The 23,407-nt window shown below is 44.2% G+C and overlaps 1 protein-coding gene across 7 annotated transcripts in view; it reads left to right on the top strand.

Moving 5' to 3' along the window:
- The window catches only part of LOC120399662 (limbic system associated membrane protein), a 1,355,472-nt gene that overhangs the window by 1,270,816 nt on the left and 61,249 nt on the right, over positions 1-23,407 (top strand). For all 7 annotated transcript variants that reach the window (XM_039528141.1, XM_039528133.1, XM_039528140.1 and 4 more), the window contains one exon: positions 15,408-15,542. In XM_039528141.1, the coding sequence (XP_039384075.1) occupies positions 15,408-15,542 (135 nt within the window). The remainder of the gene's footprint in view (positions 1-15,407; positions 15,543-23,407) is intronic.

Raw genomic sequence — 23,407 nt, 5'->3', positions numbered from 1 at the left:
TCTGCCGATACTCAGTGAAAAATACAGACTGCAGGTGAATTTGCCATTTTAATGCAGCTAATGCTCCCCCACTCGCCCCTTCTGAAATTGCAAACTGCTGAGATTAGTGGCATAAAATCCCACCAGGGTATTGACATCACCTATAAAACAGGAAGTTGTTTTAATCAAACCCAGCATCCTATTTGGATGCTGGACTCAGAATTACAAGGCCAGCAGTTCTGAGAGCAACTGAGAAATAAGTGGTTGCGGAAAAGAGAGGTGAAAAACACACTTTCTTTAAAGTTATGTCCATGCCTTATGGGCATGAGTTGCAGTTTTTTTCCTGGAGTCGTTATCTAAAGAAGGTGCTCAGCAGAAGCAATATTGGGCTCATGGGTGACAAAGGGTTTAAAAGGTCATTTGATCTGATGAGTCATGTACTATGAGGGTTTAATAGGAAGCAGGTGTGGGATATCATGTCCTCAGTCCCCTGGGCACAGCTGAGGGGGAGAGTTGGTGGTGGCTCACTGATCCTAGGGCCAGCTGGGAGGCCAATTTGGACCTTATTAAAGCATCCCAGGTTAGGGGCTCGCAGGAATGTCCATTATGCTTGGAGAACAATGAAACATGGAAGTAAAAGAAGGCATGTGGAGAGCATTCACCACCACAGGTGCGAACTATTTGCCAATCATTAACTTATGTATCCCCCTCTCCCATCGTCTCCCCAGGACAGTTTCCACAGTTCTGGATCCAGTGCCATAGTCTTTGCCAGAGTCTGACTAGTATCCACATAGGAGCAAAGTATTGGCAAGTCATCATAGCTAGTTCTAGGAATGATGCTGATGAAAAGGAGAAGAAACTGAAGGAAGGGAAAGATAACTAGAATCTACACAACACAATGGCAGATAGACCTAAATTCTCTGTTCTGCCAGGACTGAGAAGTGGCCCATCTAGCCCAATATCCTGCCTACAACAGTAGTTGATATGTGATGCATCAAAGGATGATGTAAAACGCTTATAAAACACCTATTGTGCCATACGAAACCATGAGGGGCAAGGGAAGATTTCTGTCTCCAGCTGCTGATGAGATTATGCTCTGAAGCGTGAGGATTGATAGCCCTTGTCACTATTAGGCCAGCTAATATAGCTGCAGATGCTACATTTAATCATATAAACTACACAGTACAGTTGCAGAACAAGGCCCCCTGGCCTACAGCATTGAGGAAGCAATTGGAGCAGATTCTTCAGGAGGAGGGGGAGGGAGAAATGGAATCTAATGTGTGTGTATGTATGTGAGAGAGCAAGGTAGGAATTCACTGTGCCTAAGATTCAGTGTGTGTAGGGGAGATCCTGTGTGTGAAAGAGACAGACAGACACACACACAGAGCCAGCTTGTGGGGGAGGGGGAGGATCGGGAATGATCCAGTGTTCATGTGTGTTTCAGAGAGAGAGAGAGAGAGAGAGAGAGTGTAGTGGAGGTAGATTAGGGGGCAGTGCTTGTTCATCTTTGAGGATTTCCTCTCATCTGATTGGACCCAGTGAAACCACATGAGGCCTGCCATGGCAGCCAGAGAACAAATAGAATTAGATCAACCAGTTCATCTGGGACCCTTCAGTGCTGTCCATGGTGTTGAACAAATGATAACCCAGCTTTAGCAGCACAGTCTATTGCAGGGGTCAGCAACCTTTCAGAAGTGCTGTGCCGAGTCTTCATTTATTCACTCTAATTCAAGGTTTTGCGTGCCAGTAATACATTTTAATGTTTTTAGAAGGTCTCTTTCTATAAGTCTATAATATATAACTAAACTATTGTTTCAGAGTAGCAGCCGTGTTAGTCTGTATCCACAAAAAGAACAAGAGTACTTGTGGCACCTTAGAGACTAACAAATTTATTTGAGCATAAGCTTTCGTGGGCTACAGCCCACTTCATCGGATGCAGGCAGTGGAAAATACAGTAGGAAGATGTGTATATATATACACAGAGAACATGAAACAATGGGTATTACCATACACACTCTAACGAGAGTGATTAGTTAAGGTGAGCTATTACCAGCAGGAGAGAAAAAAACTTTTTGTAGTGGTAATCAAAATGTTCCATTTGCAGCAGTTGACAAGAACTATTGTTGTATGTAAAGTAAATAAGGTTTTTAAAATGTTTAAGAAGCTTCATTTAAAATTAAATTAAAATGCAGAGCCCCCCGGACCGGTGGCCAGGACCCGGGCAGTGTGAGTGCCACTGAAAATCAGCTCACGTGCCGCCTTCGGCACACGTGCCATAGGTTGCCTACCCCTGGTCTATTGTCTTTTCCCCAGTTACTGATGAACAGCAAGGCCTCAGCGTTCTTGTGAAGGGAGGGTCCAGCCAGTAGCCTGGCTGTCAGTGTTCTCTGGGTGAAAGCACTGCAGAAAATTCAGCTGGTGGAGGGGTATTGTGCCCCAGCATTCATGTGACTAAGTAGATCCTCATGTATCTGGTTCTGAAATTGGTGGTAAAAGTGGCTTTCCTCTTCTCCCCACATTTTAGTACAAACTTTACCATGAAAAGAGAAACAAGTTGATTTTTTCCTGTAGAGCAACAATTTCCTGATTGGTTTTCTTTTCTGTTCAATCCATTTTATAGGCTAAAGCCAGTGCTTACCCGGTGGTCCTTTTAGAAACGAGTATCCTGCGCACTGGAGCCTTTTGAGGCCATAATGATAGCAAACTTTTTTAGGGGCCACTGGGCTGGCTCTAATGCACTACCCTTCACTTGCTATCCAGAGATCTTTGAACCTTGAATCTATCATTTGAACCTTTTTTCTTCACACCTGGAAACTGGGCTTACTCTGGCTGCCTCTGTGTGTGCCCTCTTTACTGCATTGCACATCAAAATGCAGCTCATGCATCTTTCTCTTCATGCCTGTGGTATTGTGTGGATGTGGGGCAATGGGACTCTTGGGAATATTGGATTAAATTGGTACGTTAAATTGCAGCATGAAAACTCACTTTCTTCTTCCTTCATTCACTCACCCTCCCTTTTATTCATGTACATAATTTCTCATACGTGCTCAGACTTTCACACCTGACTACTATAACTCGCATGCAAGCAGTTTCTTATTGTGACAAAGTTCCTCCTCTACCTTGATGGGTCCTACGCTTATTTGGCAGATCTTCTCACCTCAGTGATCTTCCCCACAGTCTGGGTCAACTTCTCCTGTATCTGATCAGGAGTTGGGAGGTTTGGGGGGAACCCGGGCCCGCCCTCTACTCCGGGTTCCAGCCCAGGGCCCTTTGGATTGCAGCTGTCTATAGTGCCTCCTGTAACAGCTGCATGACAGCTACAACTCCCTGGGCTACTTCCCCATGGCCTCCTCCAAACACCTTCTTTATCCTCACCACAGGACCTTCCTCCTGGTGTCTGATAACGCTTGTACTCCTTAGTCCTCCAGCAGCACACCCTCTCACTCTCAGCTCCTTGCGCCTCTTGCTCCCAGCTCCTCACAACCACTTCCTCTCCTCTGGCTCCCCCATCCCTGACTGGAGTGAGCTCCTTTTTAAACCCAGGTGCCCTGATTAGCCTGCCTTGATTGGCTGCAGGTGATCTAATCAGCCTGTCTGACTTAATTGGTTCTAGCAGGTTCCTGATTACTCTAGTGCATCCCCTGCTCTGGTCACTCAGGGAACAGAAAACTACTCATCCAGTGACCAGTATATTTGCCCTCTACCAGACTCCTGTACCCCACATTATAGATACATGCCTTTATGCTTTCATACTCACACACCCTCTGACCTCCCACCTCCACCCTCATTTGTACAGACGTTGCCACTCACACTCATCTTCCCATGCTCACTGTCACATACACACTTTAACGTTCACTGTCACACAACAAAGGGTAGGAAAAAATGGTCAGTTTTCACAATGGGGAGAGGTAAATGGTGGTGTTCCCCAAGGTTCTGTTTTGGGAGATTTGCTGTTGAACATATTCATAAATGACTGAGGAAAAGGGGATGTATAGTGAGATGGCAACATTTGCAGATGATGCAAAATTACTTAAGATAGTTAAGTCCAAAGCTGACTGTGAAGAGTTACAAAGAGATCTTACAAAACTAGGTGACTGGGCAACAAAATGGCAGATGAAATCAATGTTGATAAGTGCAAAGTAATGCACATTAGAAAAATAATCCCCGCTATACATACAAGATGTTGTGGTCTAAATTAGCTGTTACCAGTCAAGAAAGAGATTTTGATGTTATTGTGGATAGTTCTTTGAAAACATCCACTCACTGAGAAGCAGCAGTCAAAAAAGCTAACAATGTTAGGAACCATTAGGAAAGGTTAGATAATAAAACTGAAAATGTCTTCATGCCACTATATGAATCAATGCTACACCCAACCATAAATGCTACATGCAGATCTGGTCACCCCATATCAAAAAAGATATATTAGAATTGGAAACGGTCCAGAGAAAGGCGACCAAAAGGAATAGGACTATACAACAGCTTCCATATGAGAAGAGAGAAAAAAGACTGTTCATCTTAGAAAACAGACAGCTAAGGGGGGATATGGTGAAAGTGTATAAAATCATGAATGGTGTGAGGAAAGTGAATAGGGAATTGTTAGTTACCCAGGGGGAAATACCCCATCCATATGAACCATTAATTAAATTAATAGGCAGTGGATTTAAAACAATAAGGAAGTATTTCTTCACACAACACATGGTCAACCTGTGGAGTTGGTTGCCAGGGGATGTTGTGAAGGCCAAAAGTATAACTGGGCTAAAATAATTAGATACATTCATGGAGGACAGGTCCATCAGTGGCTATTGGCCAAGATTGTCAGGGACACAACACCATACTCCAGGTGTCCCTAAACCTCTGACTGCCAGAAGCTGGGACTGGGCGACAGGGAATGGATCACTTGATAAATTGTCCTCTTCTGTTCATTCCCTCTGAAGCATCTGGCACCAGCTCCTGTAGGAAGACAAGATACTGGGCTAGATGGACCATTGGTGTAACCCAGTATAGCCATTCTTGTGTTCATATATGTTCTCTTTCACACATACACACCTGCATCTACACTCACTTCCTCACCACAAACTTATACACACAGCCCCTCACTCAAACACGTACACTTGAGCGCTCTTATGTGCATTTTCTCACATATCCACCCAAACCTTCACACTCACCTCCAAATTGTATTCACCCATACATCTGCTCTCACTTACTTACACATGTGCTTGTTCTCTTACATTCTCTCTCTCTCTCTCTCTCTTGCTTTCTTGGTGTCCAGACCCTATAATGAGGCCTTTTCTGGTTCATCTCACTCCCTTCTTTGTTCTCTCAAACACACAGCTGCAATCAAGATGTCCAGAACAGAACTGGAATGCATCAAGGCCATTAACAAAGACAGTAGGAACCTCCCTACTCTGTAACCTCTCTCACACCCTGATCAAACTAGTCCCTGGGTTACTGTATTAAGTGTAAAGTCAGCCATGGTTGCCGGTTTGTTGTTCGTATTTAACAGTCATGTGAGGGAAAGCCCGTCCCAACACAGGGTCTTTTAAATGAAGTGACTTGTCAAGTGAGTGACTGTGGCAGGGATCTGAGAGGCAGTAAATTTAGCAGCTCTCACTTCCCCTGACAGCCTGTCATGCGCTTGAAATATAAATAGCAGTGGAGACAAATCACTGCTGTTTTCCTATTAAGCTTTGTCCCACTGGCGTCCTGGCTTGCAAGCAACATTTCTACCCAGCCTGCTGGCATTCCTCATCTTAGGGATGAATGTGCCTCCCCCACATCGGCTAAGGGAGAAGAAGGAAGGGAATTATTGTGTTATTATTTCCTCAAGTGTCCTTGGTCTCTTGGAACTGTTCATTAGATGATGGATTTCCACCCTAGAGCTGTTGCTGCCTGGCCCCTCCTTCCTCTCAACAAAGTTGGGAGAAGTAGGATCTTTCCCCTTCTCATTTAGATGTGCTAGCCTTCACTTCTTCTCCAGATCCCACTGTCATGCCCTGCCAGGTCACATTAAAGGACTATACCAACCATTCACTTTAATAAAGGAATTAAGGGATTTTCAAAAGCACCTAAGTGATTTAAGAACATAAAATCTTATTGAAAGTCATCGGAAGTTGTGATCCCAAGTCATGTAGATGCTCTTGAAAATCCCACTCTAAAGCCCTAATTGTTATTTAACTGCTTAATAAAATGTGTCTCTGGAGTTTTTGTTAACCCTTAGAGCAGTGAGCATGGGACCCCTCCCCATTAGAGTTCTTTACTGACGCAGTGGGGACAAGCAGAATAACCCCATTCCTCTTCTTCCCTTTCCCCATATCTCTCATTAGTTCTGTTCCCTCCATCTCCCCACTCCTCAAGAAAATGAAATCATACTAAGCATGAATAGAGCCTGATTGTGCTGGCCTATTTTGTGACACTGGTATATTAGCACTAGCAAAACTTCCACCGCTTCACCAGGAAAAAAACATAACAAAACTCCCAACTCCCATAGGAACTTCATAACAAGGACAATAGTTTCTTCCAAACTGATTTTTTAATGGTTTCTCAGGCCAGTTCCTCTGGGTTGTCTAGAGTTCCTGTATCCAGGATGATAACTAGCTCACGCCAGAACAAGTTGCTTGTCTTCTCAGTAGAGAAACCTGCTCATTCCAGATGCAACTTTTTCTATCAGTCTTTGGGATCACCTGATTGAATGATTTTTGTTGTTTCCCTTCTCTTTTACCTCTCCCTGAACTTCTTCATTTTTTTCTGCCTTTCTCTCTCTTTCTTTCTTCTTTCTTTCTTTCTTATTATTTTTCCTCTATTCCTCTGCCTTCTAGTCTGATCTGCATCCCCTTTCTGGTTTTGATTTGCCCCTCGCAAGTCCCTTAATATCTTCTCTCACTCTTTATTACCTTCTACATGCCTTTGCTCTTTTGCTTTCAGAAATACTCTTTTATTCCCTCACCTCTTCTGTATTTGTGTGTCTGTCCGTGTCCCCGTGCCACACACTTTCTCTTCTGTGCTCTCACTTGTCCTCCCTTTCTAACACATTGACTACTTCTCTTTCTCTGCTCTTCAGGAAAGTCTTGTCACTGTCCCCATGGCCCTGATTTTCAGAAGTGCTGAGAACTCCACTTGGAGTCAGTGGGAACAACATGCTCAGTACCACTCAAAATCAGGACCACTTGTTCTTCAGTGCTTGTCTTCCTTCTACTATTTTTCAAGCAACAAGCTGCCACATCCAGCCTGCAAGAAACCCTTATGTTATTAACTTGCCAAGTGGGATTACGTCAAAGGGCCTCAACCTAAAACATCCCATTTGCTGCTTAAAGGACAAGTTCCCCCTGGACAAGCGGTGCAAGGCAAATTTGGAAGCTGCCTTTTTCTTTGAAAACAAAAGGATTCTAAGAGCAGTGGAATTAATCACACTGGACCACATCAAAATGGCATGTCTAGACCTCTATCCCATGTCCAGCACTGGCCAGTACCAGATGCAGACGAAGATGTCTGACACCCATATTGGACATAACTCAGAAATATTGCATCATAGATTTTGGTCAGCACAAATGCAGACCAAAGCAGCATTCAGGAAGTTAATCTTTCTACACAAATACCCCATAAATATCACCACCATGCCACACAACAAGTTGACAAACTTTTGAGAGGCAACAGTAGCTGAGGAATAGCTTGACCATACTCTCACTGTTTAAAACTAGAGCTTTGCAAAAGGTCCATAGAAAGAGCTGAAGCAAAATGGAAATCTTGGGGCTTCTGGTTTCTGATGTGAACTCAGCATTCAGACCAGCTTAACTGAAAATAGGTAAGAGCCCACTTCCCCTCTCCACTTGCCCTGTGTAGGAGTGCAACCCCATAATTCCTCTTCTGGGACAAACCACGTTGGCTCCTTTCAAACTTCACTGTGCCCTGTGCGTTCCCAGAGCTGCACATCCCAGAGCCTTGTTCGGTAGGGAAGAACATGCCTTTAAACTACAAAATGACAGTAGAGTGAGTGCTTTGTCTAGAATGGTACTACTCAGAGGGAAAGGAGTGTATGAGGCCGAGCGAGAGTGACTGAGCTTGACAGAGTCACCAGGGAGTAAAATGACCGGCTGGGTTGTTATATTTTAATTGCCTTTCAAAGGCCTCTCCATCATGCAACAAACCCCTGTTCCCCAAGCAGTCTCAGATTCTATTACCTTCTCTGCTTAACACCATTGGTAGCAAACACCAATTGATTTTTTTGTCTGTTCCTACTGCAGAAGGCGACCGCTGGTCCTTCCCCTCCACCTGGGTGGGGGTGTCACTAATGAGAGGGAGAGGGCACCTCTCCCTGCAGAGCTGGTCACACCACAAAGAAAGAAACGTGTTCCATTCAACACAGCTAATCATCCCCACCCTCAGGCAGGTGGGAAAAGCTTTAGGATCCTTAGTCAGACCTGCAAGTTTGTAACCTCCTTTTCTATTGCTGCTCCATAGGGCGCCTCTGAGCCCTAAGGAACTGCCCAGCTTCCCCCTTCTTATCTCCCATCCTTTACCACAAAGGCCTTGTGCTGCCATGATGATCCTTGTGGCTGATGAGGGCTCCCACACATCAGGTTAAAGTACCCCCCCACACACAAAAAGGAACTGGAGCACACAAATTTTATGGGTGTGTTGAAGTTTTTGTGTTAATGTCATGAGGCTCGTGTTGTTATGCCAGGGCATTTCCGTTGTGATGTTTGGTGGTGGTGCTGGGATGAAACGTGTGTTGCTTCAGGTAATGTTTGGGGGCCCAATGTTGGGGTGTGTATGGTGTGACACGGTGCCCCTTGTGTGACATACTGACTGGGGCACGTGGCATTTCTTCCCTCTGCTGGCTGGAATGCCAGACCTGCGCAGGTGTGTATGTGTGTGACTATAGTGCTCTGTAGAGGACATTTGAAGATCTGAAAAAAGCAAGGCTGGTTATTCAGAGAAGCTGTGAGTCCTACCGCTGCTACACTAATGTAGCTTCTCCTTTGCCTGAGGAGATAGAGGCCAATATGTTCCAAAATAAAGAGGCTATAATTCTCTGTAGCTCTATGTCTGGTACTCAGCTGTTCTCCAAAGCTGCAGAGTTATGAGTTGGTGTGGGACAGACTGAAGCTTGCCATGTCGTCAGACACCAAAGGACACTGCTTCTCTGAGAGTTCAGAATTTCCATTCAGCCTGGGGCACAGTTGCCAGGGAAGCCCCAGAATGTAGTGAATATTGATTGGCATCATAGCAAAGGAATTACTCAGTCCTACCACCGTTTGGGAGTAGCTAGAAGGGGTAGTGCCTGTTGTGCCCATCCTCCAAAGACTTTGGAGCACTGCTGGGTGAGTTTTTTACCTGGGCACACATCGGGGATATCCCCGAGATATCCTGCCTCACAGGATATTGTTGTATTAGCAAGTAGTCTGAGTCCAGTCACATATGTCTGACACCCTTGTCCTGTTGAAATTCAGCTCCAGCTGGTACACTAACAGGTCACACTCAGTGAGTCCTGCTTCTCCTGTGCATCATGTCAACACCGCTAATTCCAATGGCGAGTGGACAAGACATTATATAATTCAGTCTTGGACTGTCACTTTCAGCCAAGAGGGTTCTGCTTAACGCAAGGTGTGTGGGCCGGGGAGAGCATCTCTAGAGAGAACTCCAGACATTCTTAACCCTGGGCAAGCCAGAAAGTGTCTCAGACAAGGCCAGCTCACTCTGTGGATACACAAAAGGAAATGAGATGAATGATAAACTAGGTCCCTGTGAACACCAGGGGAAACCATGCCAGGGTCTTTCCTCCTGGTTTGGCTCATCCTCATTCACAAAGCCAGAGCCAGGCCTGAGTCTTCATTGGCACCATGCTAGTCTCTGTTTTTTCTGTAGTAACGACAGATCTAGGGGCATTGGAGACATGAGGCCAATTTACACAGTAAGCAATGGGGCACAACAGAGTGTGTAAACAGAGTGATTGTTTCCACAGTACATTTGACCCTTCTGTTCCGATCCCTACGGCAGTTGATACTTCACTGCTCCCTTTGCACAAAGGAGCTCTCTGTATCTCTGTACTGTACTGTATCTCTCTGTAACTGTCTCTCGCCACTGCCGTCCATCTTACTCACTGTCGCTGTACATCTCTTTCTTTCTCAGCAATCTGTCTACATTTTTCTCTCTGTCTCTGAACATCTCATTTTCCAAATCTCACTTTGTCTACATTTCTTTCTCCCAGCTTCTCTCCATCTCTTCATCTTCCTCTTTCCCCTTTCCATCTCCATCCTTTGCTCTCCCCACTCTCTCTCATTCTCCCAGTTTCTCACATTCCCTACCTCCCATGCCATGGTAACTTTCTATCTTCCCTTCTCTCAGTAGCATTGCAGCACAGGCTGTCCCTTTACTCATACACCATCTGCCACTCTCCACTGATCTCTTTACCGAAAACAAGTCTCTTCAGCTAGGGGACAGATAAAAATGCCAACCTCAGAGGAATCTGCAGTGGGTGAGGAGGCGAAGGCTGATAAACAAAAGCTTCAAAGTTTCAAATAAAAAAAAATCCCAGCTGGAAGTAAAACAAGAAAACAATGTCAAAGCTCCCTTAGCTATTTTTGTTTTTCAGAAGTATGTTCCTGGGGAATGTAAGGTGCAGAGGGGGGAAGGGAGTTAGGTGAGTGAGACCTTAGACAATAAATGAAAAGTGCAGAGAGAAAAGAAACCTCAATTCAGCATTGGAAGTCGCCACAAAAAAACTTCAAATGGCATCTTTTGATGTGAAATCTTTTTATCCTCTATGCATCTTGTTTTAGGTAGAAGGTGCCCAACTTCATCCCAGAGCCCCTTCTGCTCTCCATGCCACACAACTACAAAAGGGGTTTGAAAAAATAAACAAAGCAGCAGGGTCCCTGTTATGTTTCTCCATACACAAAATGCAAACAGATACTTTCAGTGAGAATGAACTTTCTTTTAGTTTAAGAACACAATACTACAAAAGAACTGAAGTCAAGTCTGGCTGAGAGAGAGCACAGTGTATGTGCCTTCTCTTGTACCATCTGCATTGAACAGAACGCAAAATGGCTGCTTAGTCTTTAGAAACTTGAGGGTCCAGTACATGGTAAACCAAGACATACCTGTTACAGTACACAGCTAAAAATGACACCATTTTCAATGTTGCCTGAATACTCTGTATAGTCATAGAATGTGTGTGTGTGAGAGAGAGTGGGAGGGATTTTTGAAATGGCTGGTGAAGTGTGTGGAAAGGAAGAGAAGCTTTTGTGTGTGCATCAGTAGGATATGTGCATGTGAATATATGTAAGTATATGAGGGTGTGTGTGTGGCAGTCGGGGGCGGAAGAGTGCATATATGAATGTGGGGGATGTATATGTGTATGTGTGCTTCTGTGTATTTAAATAGGCTTAAGAGGGGAGATCTGAGGGTCAGAAGATGTGGGTGTCTGTGTGTGTTGGCATGAAGAGTGTGAGTGTGCTTCTGAGTGCAGGATTGTACACTCTGTTTGGTGTGTGTGCATGTGTGCCCTCACAAGTGTGGTGGTGGTGTTTGTAAGCAGACTATTGTATAAGATGGGTTTTTTCAGCGGTTCTATCAGGTGTGGCTAGCAAGCAAGGGGAGAGCAGACACATGGCTGTGGTGAGAGCACTTTCAAAGGCTTCCACGTTCACATGTCAAGGCTATCTGCAGCACATACCTGTGCAGAAGGGCCTCCACGAGCTCTCAGCTACTGCAGGCACCTGGCACTCTCCGATTCTTTCACCGCTGGTTTGATTGTTAAGCCTGACAGCCCCCCACTCTCTCTCTCTCCCGTCTCCTGAATAGAAAGCCTTATCGTGGAGCTGGCCAACAGGAGGGGCTCCTGCTCCAGATTTCTGAGGACAGATTAAAAGTGTGACAACAGATGCATAGCTTAGCTAGGCAATGTCTAAGGGGGCTGTGAGAAGAAACCAGCTACCTGTGAATTTCTGAGGGAGACAATAATCCCCAGGGGGAGAAGAGTTGCTTAGGATCAGACAAGGTGATGTAACTAGGTCTTATGGGATGGCAGGACTAAACCTTGTCTGTCTTTGGAATAGCCTCCCCAGGGGAAGTGGTGGAAAGCCCATCACTGGGAACATTTAAACCTGAACCAAACAAAAATCTGGGGTGAGATGAGTGAGTTTTGCCATTGACTTTAATGGGGTTGTGATTTTACTCCTGGGAGAATACACTGCAGGGAAAACTCTTGTCCTAATGAGAGTGGACTAGATTCCTGTGAGCAGATGGCATTTCTGCCATTCTCCTAACACAGCACGCACATCAGTAAACCACACCACTGGATAACGTCCACACTTACCCCCTTCCTCTAGGCTTAACGTGGGCTGTAACAAACCTAAACATCCTGCCAGTGCTTGCTCCTGAGCTAGACCGTTTCTAGATTTTCTCCCTGTCACCGACTTTAGTTGCCTCTGCCTCAGAGAGAGACTCTCCAACAACTTTTATAGGTTGGAGTTAAGAGGATGGGTCCTCTTTGTCAGGCTGCCAAGGTTGCTGTGTTCAGGAGACTAGAACCAGGCCTCCTGTCACGGTGCCGTGTTTTGTCTTTGCTATCTCTCATTCCTGTCATTTGACATCACACTTTACGGAAATGCTCTTTTTAAAAACTTTCTACCCTGGTAGGGGACATGGCTGCAGCAGAAGGGAGGGGTTGGGATTGCAGTTCAGAGTAATTAAGTTTATGGAGCAAAACATTGCCGCTCAGAGATCAAACTGGCATAGAAGGAGAGGGCAGTGATAGAACTGACAACATTTTAGCACGGAGTTCCCAGAAAATGTTCCCCCCAAGCAGTGTGCTAAACCCCATGACCCAGGGATGCATAGGCTACAGGAAGGAAGACTGAGGGACTGGGTACCGCAAACCAACTGCTTTTCATCCCCACTTTGCTGTAAAGGTTTATGTGTTGTTCCTGAAAGTACTCCTGGGCCTGTTGATGGCTCAATGTTCCTTCTGCGTGTGCGTGTGTGTGTGTGAGAGAGAGAGAGAGAGAGATGTTATGAGGAGCCCAGAAGGTTCTTCCTCTGGGAAACCTGGCAAAATATTTTCTCTTCCAGAATATTTTTCAGAGCTCCAAAGATATGCTGTTTCCAGCAGGCAGGTTTAGGAGCACCCAAAGAGGCAGCGACTCCATCAGAGGCTAGGAAATCTTCCTCCAACTGTCCCTTCAGTTTAGTGGCGGCATTTCGACAAGCACCTGCTCAGTGCCCCCTCTGGCACCTTGTGTGAAAAGTGGGTCCAACCCATTATGCTAACAAGATGAGAGCAGAGCAACTGTGCCCTGGCAAATTATTTTGTAGTCTTTGGTTTATTAACATTTGCTGTGGTGGCAGATTAACGTCCCCTGCTCAGTATCTAGTAGTCAGAAGCTGCCAATGCTGTGATAAATGGAGTGCATTCTGACTCTAGATGGGATTTTCAGGAGCACCTTAGCATTGGCCTAATGCTGCTCCCATTCATGTCAATGGGAGCAGACTTAGGTCAATGGTGAGCACTTCTGAAAATCCCACCCAAAGGGCCTTGCCACCAGAATGTTGTTCCTAACTTCTTCACCTGTGCGCTATTGGGAGCGGTGTCACGGTGACTCCTGCAGTGCAGTAGGGTGGACCATATTCCCTCTTTGTCTAATAGCGTACACTACCCCTACAAAAGCAGGTCGTGCAGCAGAGCACTAGGCCTTTCTGCATTTGTGCTAGTAGGTCCTGAAGGTAAAATGCAGACTTACACAAAAGCAGATAATGGTTTGGGACACAGTGGTTAAATTCAAATTCATTGGAACTATGGGAGCGTTTGGATCTGGGGTTTGGGTCTGCCCATCTCTGAATAGAAGAGGAAAGCTTATTCACTTTGGAAGCTTTCATTCACCATATGTGGATTGGCAGCTCCTCTTTGAATACTGAGTTGCCAAGTCTGGGGATGATTTTACCTGTAGGGGGATTTTGATGAGTGCAGGAAAAACAAGAACTAAGAGTGGTAGTGCAAGGGACAGAATCCTGAGCAGAGTTTTATCAGTCCCCAAAGTCCCTATCCCTGATGCAAAGCAAAGAGAATCTGGCTGATGCCCTGTGTTCATCCTCCAGTGTGCTTGGCTAATCTAATCTGGCTAACTTGCTTTGGCTAATATGCCACAGAAAACATATGTCTGTGCACTGGGACAGTTCTGCCACTCTAGGGATTATCACTGGAACTGGAGCCCCTGAGAGTGGGCTTAGCTGCTACTGCCACTAAGGACTTGGTGAGCCAGGGACTAATGCCCAGTCCACACAGACAGTGTTTGAAGCACATCCAGCAACTCAGGGATGGATTTTCAGAGGAGCTGCCCACCCACAGATGGGGGCAGACTATGAAAAGAGCTTAGATCCCATTCAGTCACTTCAATGAAAAGGCCGATTTTCAAAAGATCTCAGCCCCCATTAATCCCCATTGACAACAATGAAATCTTCTGGGCACTGAGCTATTCTGAAAATCTGACCCGTATGATTTAAAAGTGAGATTAGAATTGGGTTTTTGGTTTGGGTTTGTTTGCCTGTGCTATCCGGTTTGCAAACACTGCTGCAGCCATGCTCCAGAGCAGTGTTTGTACCCTGTTAAGACAGGAAAATACTCTCCCATCATGGTTTTGCCCAACATTGCTCATAATCCTTCTAGGGAGAGTCCAAGCTTGGGTTCCAGAGTGATAGTGTAGATATGCTAATCCTAACACTTTACACTTCTGTTGCACCTCCATCCAAGGATCTCAATGTGCTTTCCATAGGTTAACCTCACAACCCTCCTTGGAGGGGGGTATTATTAGCCACAGTTTGCAGATGGATAAACTGAGGACTGGAGAGCTAGGGTTTGCAGTGATTATTGTGGCTCAATTTTACTTTCCAAAAGCCCGTACTTCTCAGTGTGGAGGTGTTTCCAGGAAACTTAATCATGGCAATGGTGGTCTGGATTGGAAGTTTGCATTTTCTGAGACAGAAAATAATTCCACGACTTTACATGGTCAGGGGGCTACAGGTAAAATATATCCCAATTTATGATGGTCGTAACTACCATAGAACCAATTATAATCTGTCTGTCCTCCCTTGGTTTTCTAATATCTAGTCATTAAACTAATTCTGCCCTTGCAAGATGGAGATTTTGCTTCTATGAATGTGTCTGATTCTGGCCACAAGGCTTAGTTTGGGCTGGTGTGTGGTGTTTGGCATTTGGCACTCCTTTCATGCATCCTTTTGGTTCTCCAGAATCTAAGCTTTCATTTTTTAAAAAAGTCTCTGTCTGTTGTGGTTGCTGAGATAGCCTCAAAGTAGCTCCCATCTGTCATTGTTTCATGGATACTTGTGCCATGATCATTCACATGTTACAATCAAAGTGAGGGCTTCTCAAGTCCACACCACCTACAACATCCTGCTGTGTATTTTTCTCCTCCTAGGCAGAGAATTTGAAGGCGAGGAAGAGTACCTGGAGATCCTAGGGATCACACGGGAGCAATCTGGCAAGTACGAGTGCAAAGCCGCCAATGAGGTTTCCTCGGCAGATGTCAAGCAAGTCCGTGTCACTGTGAACTGTGAGTACATTTAAACCAGATGGGGGTGGGCTCCCATACCATGGTGATGGCAGGAAGAGGAGAACATCCTGACATCCCCATAACCTGCGCCCTATTTCTTTTCAAAGGAAATATGTGGGGCATGTGCTACTGTTGGACCTGCATGCCCTGAAATCAGAGAGACTCACCTGAGGGCAGAGCTTATGCCTGAGACTTGGTGAATGATGTAGAAAAAGTATCTGTGAGTTTCCGCTTTCCCTCCCCCTAGAAGGGCCAGCACAGTCCATGTTTAGCCACTGACATTCAGGAATACAGTACCATAAACAGAAACTTCCACAATGTGACAGGGGTAGATAAGAGTCTAAAGGCCAAATTTAAGAGTGATGTGTAAAGAGGTGTAAATTAGACTCCAGTAACATTCACTCAGACGCATTGACACTGGACTCCCTCCAATCTATTTATGCTCCCTCACTCAGCAGTAGAGTGGGTGTAAGTGGGTGTGACCAACACACCAGGGAGCTGGGAGAATGTGTATAAGAGAGGTCCTTTAATGTTGCGTGGGACCACCTTAACTTGCATCTTCTTCCAGATCCTCAACATGTAAACTATACTAACATAGGCTCCCTATAGATCTACAGAGCATAGGTAAGGGCCTCTCCACAGTGACTTTTACTGCCTTTAACTGCTGTGGGGCATGGTCAGCTAAACCTCACTTCCTGCCCACACACCACACAGTTCATAACTGGTGAATCCTAGCCATGTGTTGCCCTTTCTAGCAAGCTAGTCCGACACATGATTCAGCCCCAGTGCATGGTTAGGCGTGTGGTTACTTAAATTAAATGTATGCCAGAGATAAAAAGAAATGGTAAGAGGACCAAAAAAATGCCACCGTGGCTAACCAAAGGAGTAAAAGAGGTGATTAGAGGCAAAAAGACATCCTTTGAAAATTGGAAGTCAGATCCTACTGAGAATAATCGAGAGGACCATCTGGCAAGTCATGTGTAAAAAGTGTAATTCATTAGGCCAAAAAAGAATTTGAAAAGCAACTAGTAAAAGACACAACAAACTAACAGAAAAAAAAAAGTACGCCAGAAGTAGGAAGCCTGCCAAACAATCAGTGGGGCCACTGGACAATCAAGGTGCTAAAGGAGCACTCAAGGAAGACAAGGCTGTCGCAGAGAAGCTAAATGAATTCTTTGCATCAGTTTTCAGTGCAGAGCATGTGAGGGAGATTACCACACCTGAGCCATTCTTTTTAGGTGACATATCTGAGGAACAGTCCCAGATTGAGGTATCAGTAGCAGAGCTTTTGGAACAAAATGATAAATTAAATAGCAGTGAGACATCAGGACCAGACAGTATTCACCCAAGGGTTCTGAAGGATCTCAAATATGAAATTGCAGAACTGCTAACTGTGGTATGTAACCTATCACTCAAATCAGCCTCTATACCAGAGAACTGGAGGATAGCTAATGTAATACCCATTTTTTAAAAAATACTTCAGAGCGATCCTGGCAATCACAGGCTGGTAGGCCTAAGTTCAGTAGCAAGCAAATTGATTGGAACTATACTAAAGAAAATAATTATCAGAAACATAGATGAACACAATTTATTGATGAAGGGTCAACACAACTTTTGTAAAGGGAAATCATGCCTCACTTATCTCTTAGAATTCTTTCAGGGGATCAACAAACATGTGGACAAGGGTGATACAGTGTACTTAGACTTTCAGAAAGCCTGTGACAAGGTCCATCATCAAAGTTTTGTAAGCAAAATAGGCAGTCATGGGATAAGAGGAAAGCTCCTTTCATGGATGAGAAACTGGTAAAAGACAGGAAACAAAGGGTAGGAATAAATGGTCAGTTTTCATAATGTAGAGAGGTAAATAGCAAAGTCCCCCAAGGATATGTATTAGGACTAGTGCTGTTCAACATATTCATAAATGATTTGGAAAAGAGGGTAAACACTGAAGTGGCAAAGTTTGCAGATGACACAAAATTACTTAAGATGGTTAAAGTCAAAACTGTCTGCAAAGAGTTACAAAGGGATCTCACAAAACTGGGTGACTGGGCAACAAAATGGCAGATGAAATTCAGTGTTGGTAAGTGCAAAGTAATGTATCATGCAAAATATAATCCCAACTATTCATACAAAATCATGGGGCCTAAATGAGCTGTTACTACTCAAGAAAGAGATCTTGGAGTCATTGTGGATAGTTATCTGAAAATGTATGGTCAATATGCAGTGATTAATAAGAATGGGACTTTTCAGCTTGGAAAAGAGACGACTAAAGGGGGTTAGAATAGAGGTCTATAAAATATGAGTGATGTGGAGAAAGTGAATAGGAAAGTATTTATCCCTTCCCATAACACAAGAACTAGCAGTCACCTAATAAAATTAATAGGCAGTAGGTTTCAAACAAACATAAGGAAGTACTTCTTCACACAACTCACAGTTAACCTGTGGAGTTGGTTGCCAGGGGATGTTAAGAAGGCCAAAAGTATAACTGGGTTCTAAAAAGAATTAGATAAGTTAATGGCAGACATGTCCATCAATGGCTATTAGCCAAGCTGGTCAGGGATAGAACCCCATGCTCTGGGTGTTCCTAAGCCTCTGACTGCCAGAAGCTGGGACTGGATGACTGGATGGATCACTCGATAATTGCCTTGTTCTGTTCATTCCTTCTAAAGCATCTGGCACTGGCCATTATCAGAAGACAGTATACTGGGCTAGATGGACCACTTGTTTGACCCAGTATGGCCATTCTTATGTTCTTAAGTTCTTTCTTTGTTATGCGGACATGCAACCCTGATAATGCTTATATTTATTTTTTATATTTTCTTTGTTAAACAATAATAAGTAATATATATTATATATATATATATATATATATATATATATATATATATATATATATATATATATGTATATGTATATATATATATGTATGTATGTTGTAGGCATAGAATCCAAACAAGCATGTCAGTTCAAATAGTTGCTTATACTGCATAAATAAATGTATAACACTGAATGAATCTAATTAACTCAAATGAAAACAGTTAGAGTTGGTAGAAAATTTTCTGAGAAATGTTTTTAGGTAGGAAAATGCTCTTTTGAAAAATCAAAACATTCCAAGGAAATGTATTGATTTATTCAACCTTTTGACAAAAAAAATATCAAAGTGATTCATTTCAAGATGGTATGGTCAAAATATTTTGTTTCAATAAAGTCAAAATGCTTGGTTTGATAAAGTCAAAACATTTCAACTATATTGTTTTGACTTTTATGTTTAATATAATAGTTGAAGTATTTCAACTGTTATGTCAAGTCAAATTATAATGTAATACATGACATCTCTTAATATCATCATTAATAATAATAATAATAATAATAATGTTCTAATTTGAAGTAAAAAAAAATCAACTTTTCAGAATTCCCACAGAAACAATAAAACAATAAAAGGACATGCAGCATGTGCCCAGGAACCATCTCATTCCTCTCTGGACTTCACTTTCCAAACATTAGCACAAGGTGTGCTGGGAAAATGGGAAATATCCAGGCTCAGAATCCCCTGCGTCCTTATAACGCAGGTCAAAGATGTTATGGAACACACAGTATGCATCCACAACTACAGATCAGTGTAACTTTGCTTCATCACCATCTCCCCTTCTATCTTTGAGCTGGCTACACTACACACTTCAGTTGACGCAACTTACCTTGGCATACAGCTGCCAAAGTTTGAATATTGCTCATGCAGGTGCATATTTGGCTCCTTGTGTCGGCACTGTGCATAGTCACCAGGTGTGCTTGTGTTGATGCTCTGTGTGGTGCACCACAGGTAGGTATCCCAATGCGAAACATGCATCATCCAGCATACTGTCTTTTTGGAAAATTTGGCAATGCATGCTGGGGCAGAAACAAGTCACCCTGGGGTCACTGAGAGCAAGGGGTCTAGATTCCATCATGCAACTTTCACCATCCCCTACTGCCATCCATCTCCAATAATTTTCACTCCTTTTTTAAAATTCCACAAACCTGCACAGCCCTCCTCATTGTCCATGTTTTCTGACAGTTAGCACAGAGCCTGCATATCTCTGCCCTGTTGTCATGAATGTTGTTGACATTAGATGAAAATCCTCCAATATTTGCAGAGCCTCAGGAAGAATCACAGCAGCAGGGGACATGACAATTTCATAGAGGACAGATTGCTGTGGGACATAGCAAAAAATAATTCAAAGTGGTTGATGGTGTTCATGGGACAGCTGCATATGATGGAGTGCCACTCTGGGCTCAATAAACAAACACTGACTGGTGGGATTGCATCATAATGCAGGTTTGGGATGACACGCAGTGGCTGCAGAACTTTTGGATGCAAAGGCCACATTCCTGGAGCTCGTCCCAGCCCTCCAGCACATGGACACCAGAATGGCAGCTGCACCCATAGTAGAGAAGTAGGTGGCGATCGCTCTGTGGAAGTTTGCAATGCCAGATTGCTACCAGTCAGTGAGAAATAATTTTGCAGTTGGAAAATCCACAGTGGCAGCTATTGTCATGCAAGCGTGCAGGGCCATTAATCGTCCCCTGCTATGCAGGACTGCAAACCTCAGCAATGTGCAGGATACAGTGGATGAATTTGTAGCAATGAGGTTCCCAAACTGTGGTAGGGTGATAGATGGCATGCATGTCCCTATTTTGGCACCAGACCATCTTGCCACAGAATACATCAACAGAAATGGCTACTTTTCTAAGGTTATACAAACCTTAGTGGATCACTGGGTATCCTCCTATGTTGGCTGGTCAGAGAAGGTGCATGATGCACACATCTTTAAGAACACAGGACTGTTCAGAAAGCTGCAAGCAGGGACTTTCTTTCCCAACTGGCACATTACCACTGGTGAGTTGAAATGCCAGTAATGATCCTTTGGAACCCAGCCTACTCCTTGCTCCACTGGCTCCTGATGCCATAGACCAGCCACCTTGATAGTACCAAGGAAAGATTCAACTACCAGCTCGGGGGGCAGGAGCAGATTGACAGTTGACTGTGCTTTTGGTAGATTTAACTGATTCTGGCATTGTTTACTGACAAGACTGGATCTCAGTGAGAAAAATATCCCAATGGTTATAGCTGCCTGCTGCATCCTGCATAATATCTGTGAGGCAAAGGGGGGAAAGTTGCTGACAGAGTGGAGGTGGAGCTGCAGACTTTGAACAACCAGACGCAAGGGCTATCAGAAGAGCTCAATGTGGAGCTATGCACCCGAGGGAGGCTTTGAAAGAGCACTTTAACTGTCAGCCAGAGTAATGTGATGTGGTAGACTGGGCTTCACCTGGCCCTGAAGTTTTGGGGCAATTAGGAATTGTGTGGTGCTTGCTGTACATCTATGAATATAAAACTGGTAATGCACCTATTAATTCTGCAGCGCTTGCTATGCAATCATGATTATTACACTGTGTTTGTTACTGATCCTGCGAGTTCTGTCATCCTGTACAATAAGTAGTAGTGGGTGCATTCCGTAGCGCTATGCCTTCTGCAGCATGTGTTTGTAAAGTATTACAGATGAATTATTTACCAAAAAATAGATTTTGATTGCATACTGAAGGAACAGAAATGGACACCGTGTAGAGTCAAGCACAGGAGTTTATTACACACAGCACTGCTGGAGTGTCGCTTTGCTTATTAGGCTCAGAGACACTGCCCAACAATTAATTACAATAGATTATATAGAGTGCCAAGGCTGGAGAGAAGCGACCGGGAGGAAGTTCCCAAGCCCCTGGATAGGTTCTAGCAGCAAGACAAGATAAGCACAATAAGCCAATGGTGTAAAAGATTACATACAGGTTCCACCCATGGCTCAAATTAACATATTGTTAACACACAGGTAATTACCCTTAAACTATTTCTATTAAAATATGTAGGTTAAATCCTAATTTTGGGGTCCAGGAGAATGAGATAGCAGCTCTCCTGGTTGACCAACAACAAAAAAGCAGCAATTAGTATTTAACAATAACAATTGTTTAGTTTTACCCTTGCATTTTTGTGAACTGGGATTGGCATACATCTATGAGGGGAGGGTGTCATTACTTGCATCAATAATGTTAGGCCTCTCCCTGAGCTCTGTTCTGGCCTCTGTACCAGGGAGTTAACTTTGAGGCCCTTCTCAGCACTTTTTGTGTCTATAACTTGCGATAAGGACACCCAATTACAACTCACCATCTGGAGTCGTGGTGACTCCACTCATCAACTTGAAACACACAAGGTTGTCTGTCTACCTCAGCTTTCCCTTAGCCATGTGTTGTTGTTTGTTAGCTAGCCCTCATGCCCCAGGCCAAGCTGTGGACTCTGGGCCTATATGAAAAGTTCTTAACAGAAACTGTAGTTAAGATTTTACATCCACATTAAATGCATTATGGTCCTTCACATACCAGAACCAGTGCAAAAAAGCAATGTGCGTTAAAAAGACATTCAATAAAAACTTCTGAAATAAATTAACAGAATGTAACAAGGGGAAAGAACGTTCACGTCCATTTCAGTCCAATTCTGCCAAACATACACCAGCCCTGGCTCTCACAGATCAATCTATATGAAGCTGTGGCTGTGCTAACTGCCCCCCAGTGTGAAGTGTTAGGGGTAGGGATGTGGCTCCTGATGCCACGTGGAATGTTGGGGTGGAGGGGGTACAATGAGGTGCTAAAATGGAGTTCTTTATTGACTGCAAAGGGAGACGAGCCCATGATTGTTGAACCTCTAGGTCAAAAGGAGAGTGCAGCATCTGTGTTTGCTGCTGGAGAAGCCCCATTATGTCCTGGTGCATCTCCCTCTCCGATTCCTGGGTCTTTCTCCTGTCCACTCTTTCCCTCTTCATACCGTCTGCAATATTCATCCTCCAGGCTCTCTGTCTGATGCAGCACTGGCTTGAAGGATCTCCCTGAAGTCATCCCAAATCCTCTTTTCTCTCCTCCTTATCTTGGTCCAGCATTCCGTGGGCATGGACAGGGGGACTGCTCAAGGCTGCATTGACAACAGCTTCACATGAAATACACAGAGGTGCCATTGTCAGTGTAGTCACAACGGAAAATGAAAGTTAAGTTTCAGAACTCCCTTCCCTTGCTCCCCTAAAGTTTTAAACAAGAAATGTTTATTGACACTTCAGTCTTGAAGCACCTGTGCACAGCACTACTCTGCAGCCTCAGCCATGGTGAGTATGGCCCATGGCAGGGTGGAATGAGGAGAGAATGGTTTGGCTGCATGAAACAATACAATTTTGACCCCTATTTCCATGAGTCTGAGTTCAGGGCAATGCCACGGAGCACTCACCCTATTTTCCACAGACAGTGGTGATTTTAGCTGGTATCTCATTCTTGTGGGTAACAAAGGCACAGAGAGCAGACAGAGCTGCTGCTGGCATCCTGATGCCACCTGAGCCTATATGCCACTAGCCTGTTTACTGCAATGCTGCCTGCCGAAGTCATCGCAGACTGGCGTGGGAAAGTATCCTACCATGGAGGAAGAAATATGCCATCCCCAGAAACCTTCGGGAGAGGATGGTGGAGTACCTCCATGGAAGTTTTATTAAGACCTCTCAGAAGGATTCAAGGGACATCCCTATGTATATAAATAAACTTCTTCACTTAGCCCCTCTGCCTAAGCCTATAGGGGAATGAAAAGCAGATTATGGTGCTACCTATCTTAGTTGTCCCGCTACCTCTTCTAGTATAAGTAAATTAAAGAAGAGTCAGTACCTGTATCCTGCTATGTTGGGATCAGGCACCATCTGTACATTTAAACATTGTAATGGAAAATGGATTCACACACTTACCCACAGTTCCTTCCCTTGCATCATGCTCACCTGTGCTCAGCTGCCAGGACAGAGTAGACTGCAGCAGAG

Source organism: Mauremys reevesii, linkage group 1 (assembly GCF_016161935.1).
Source record: "Mauremys reevesii isolate NIE-2019 linkage group 1, ASM1616193v1, whole genome shotgun sequence".
NCBI lineage: Eukaryota > Metazoa > Chordata > Testudines > Geoemydidae > Mauremys > Mauremys reevesii.
This window is presented reverse-complemented; position numbering and strand designations above follow the sequence as displayed.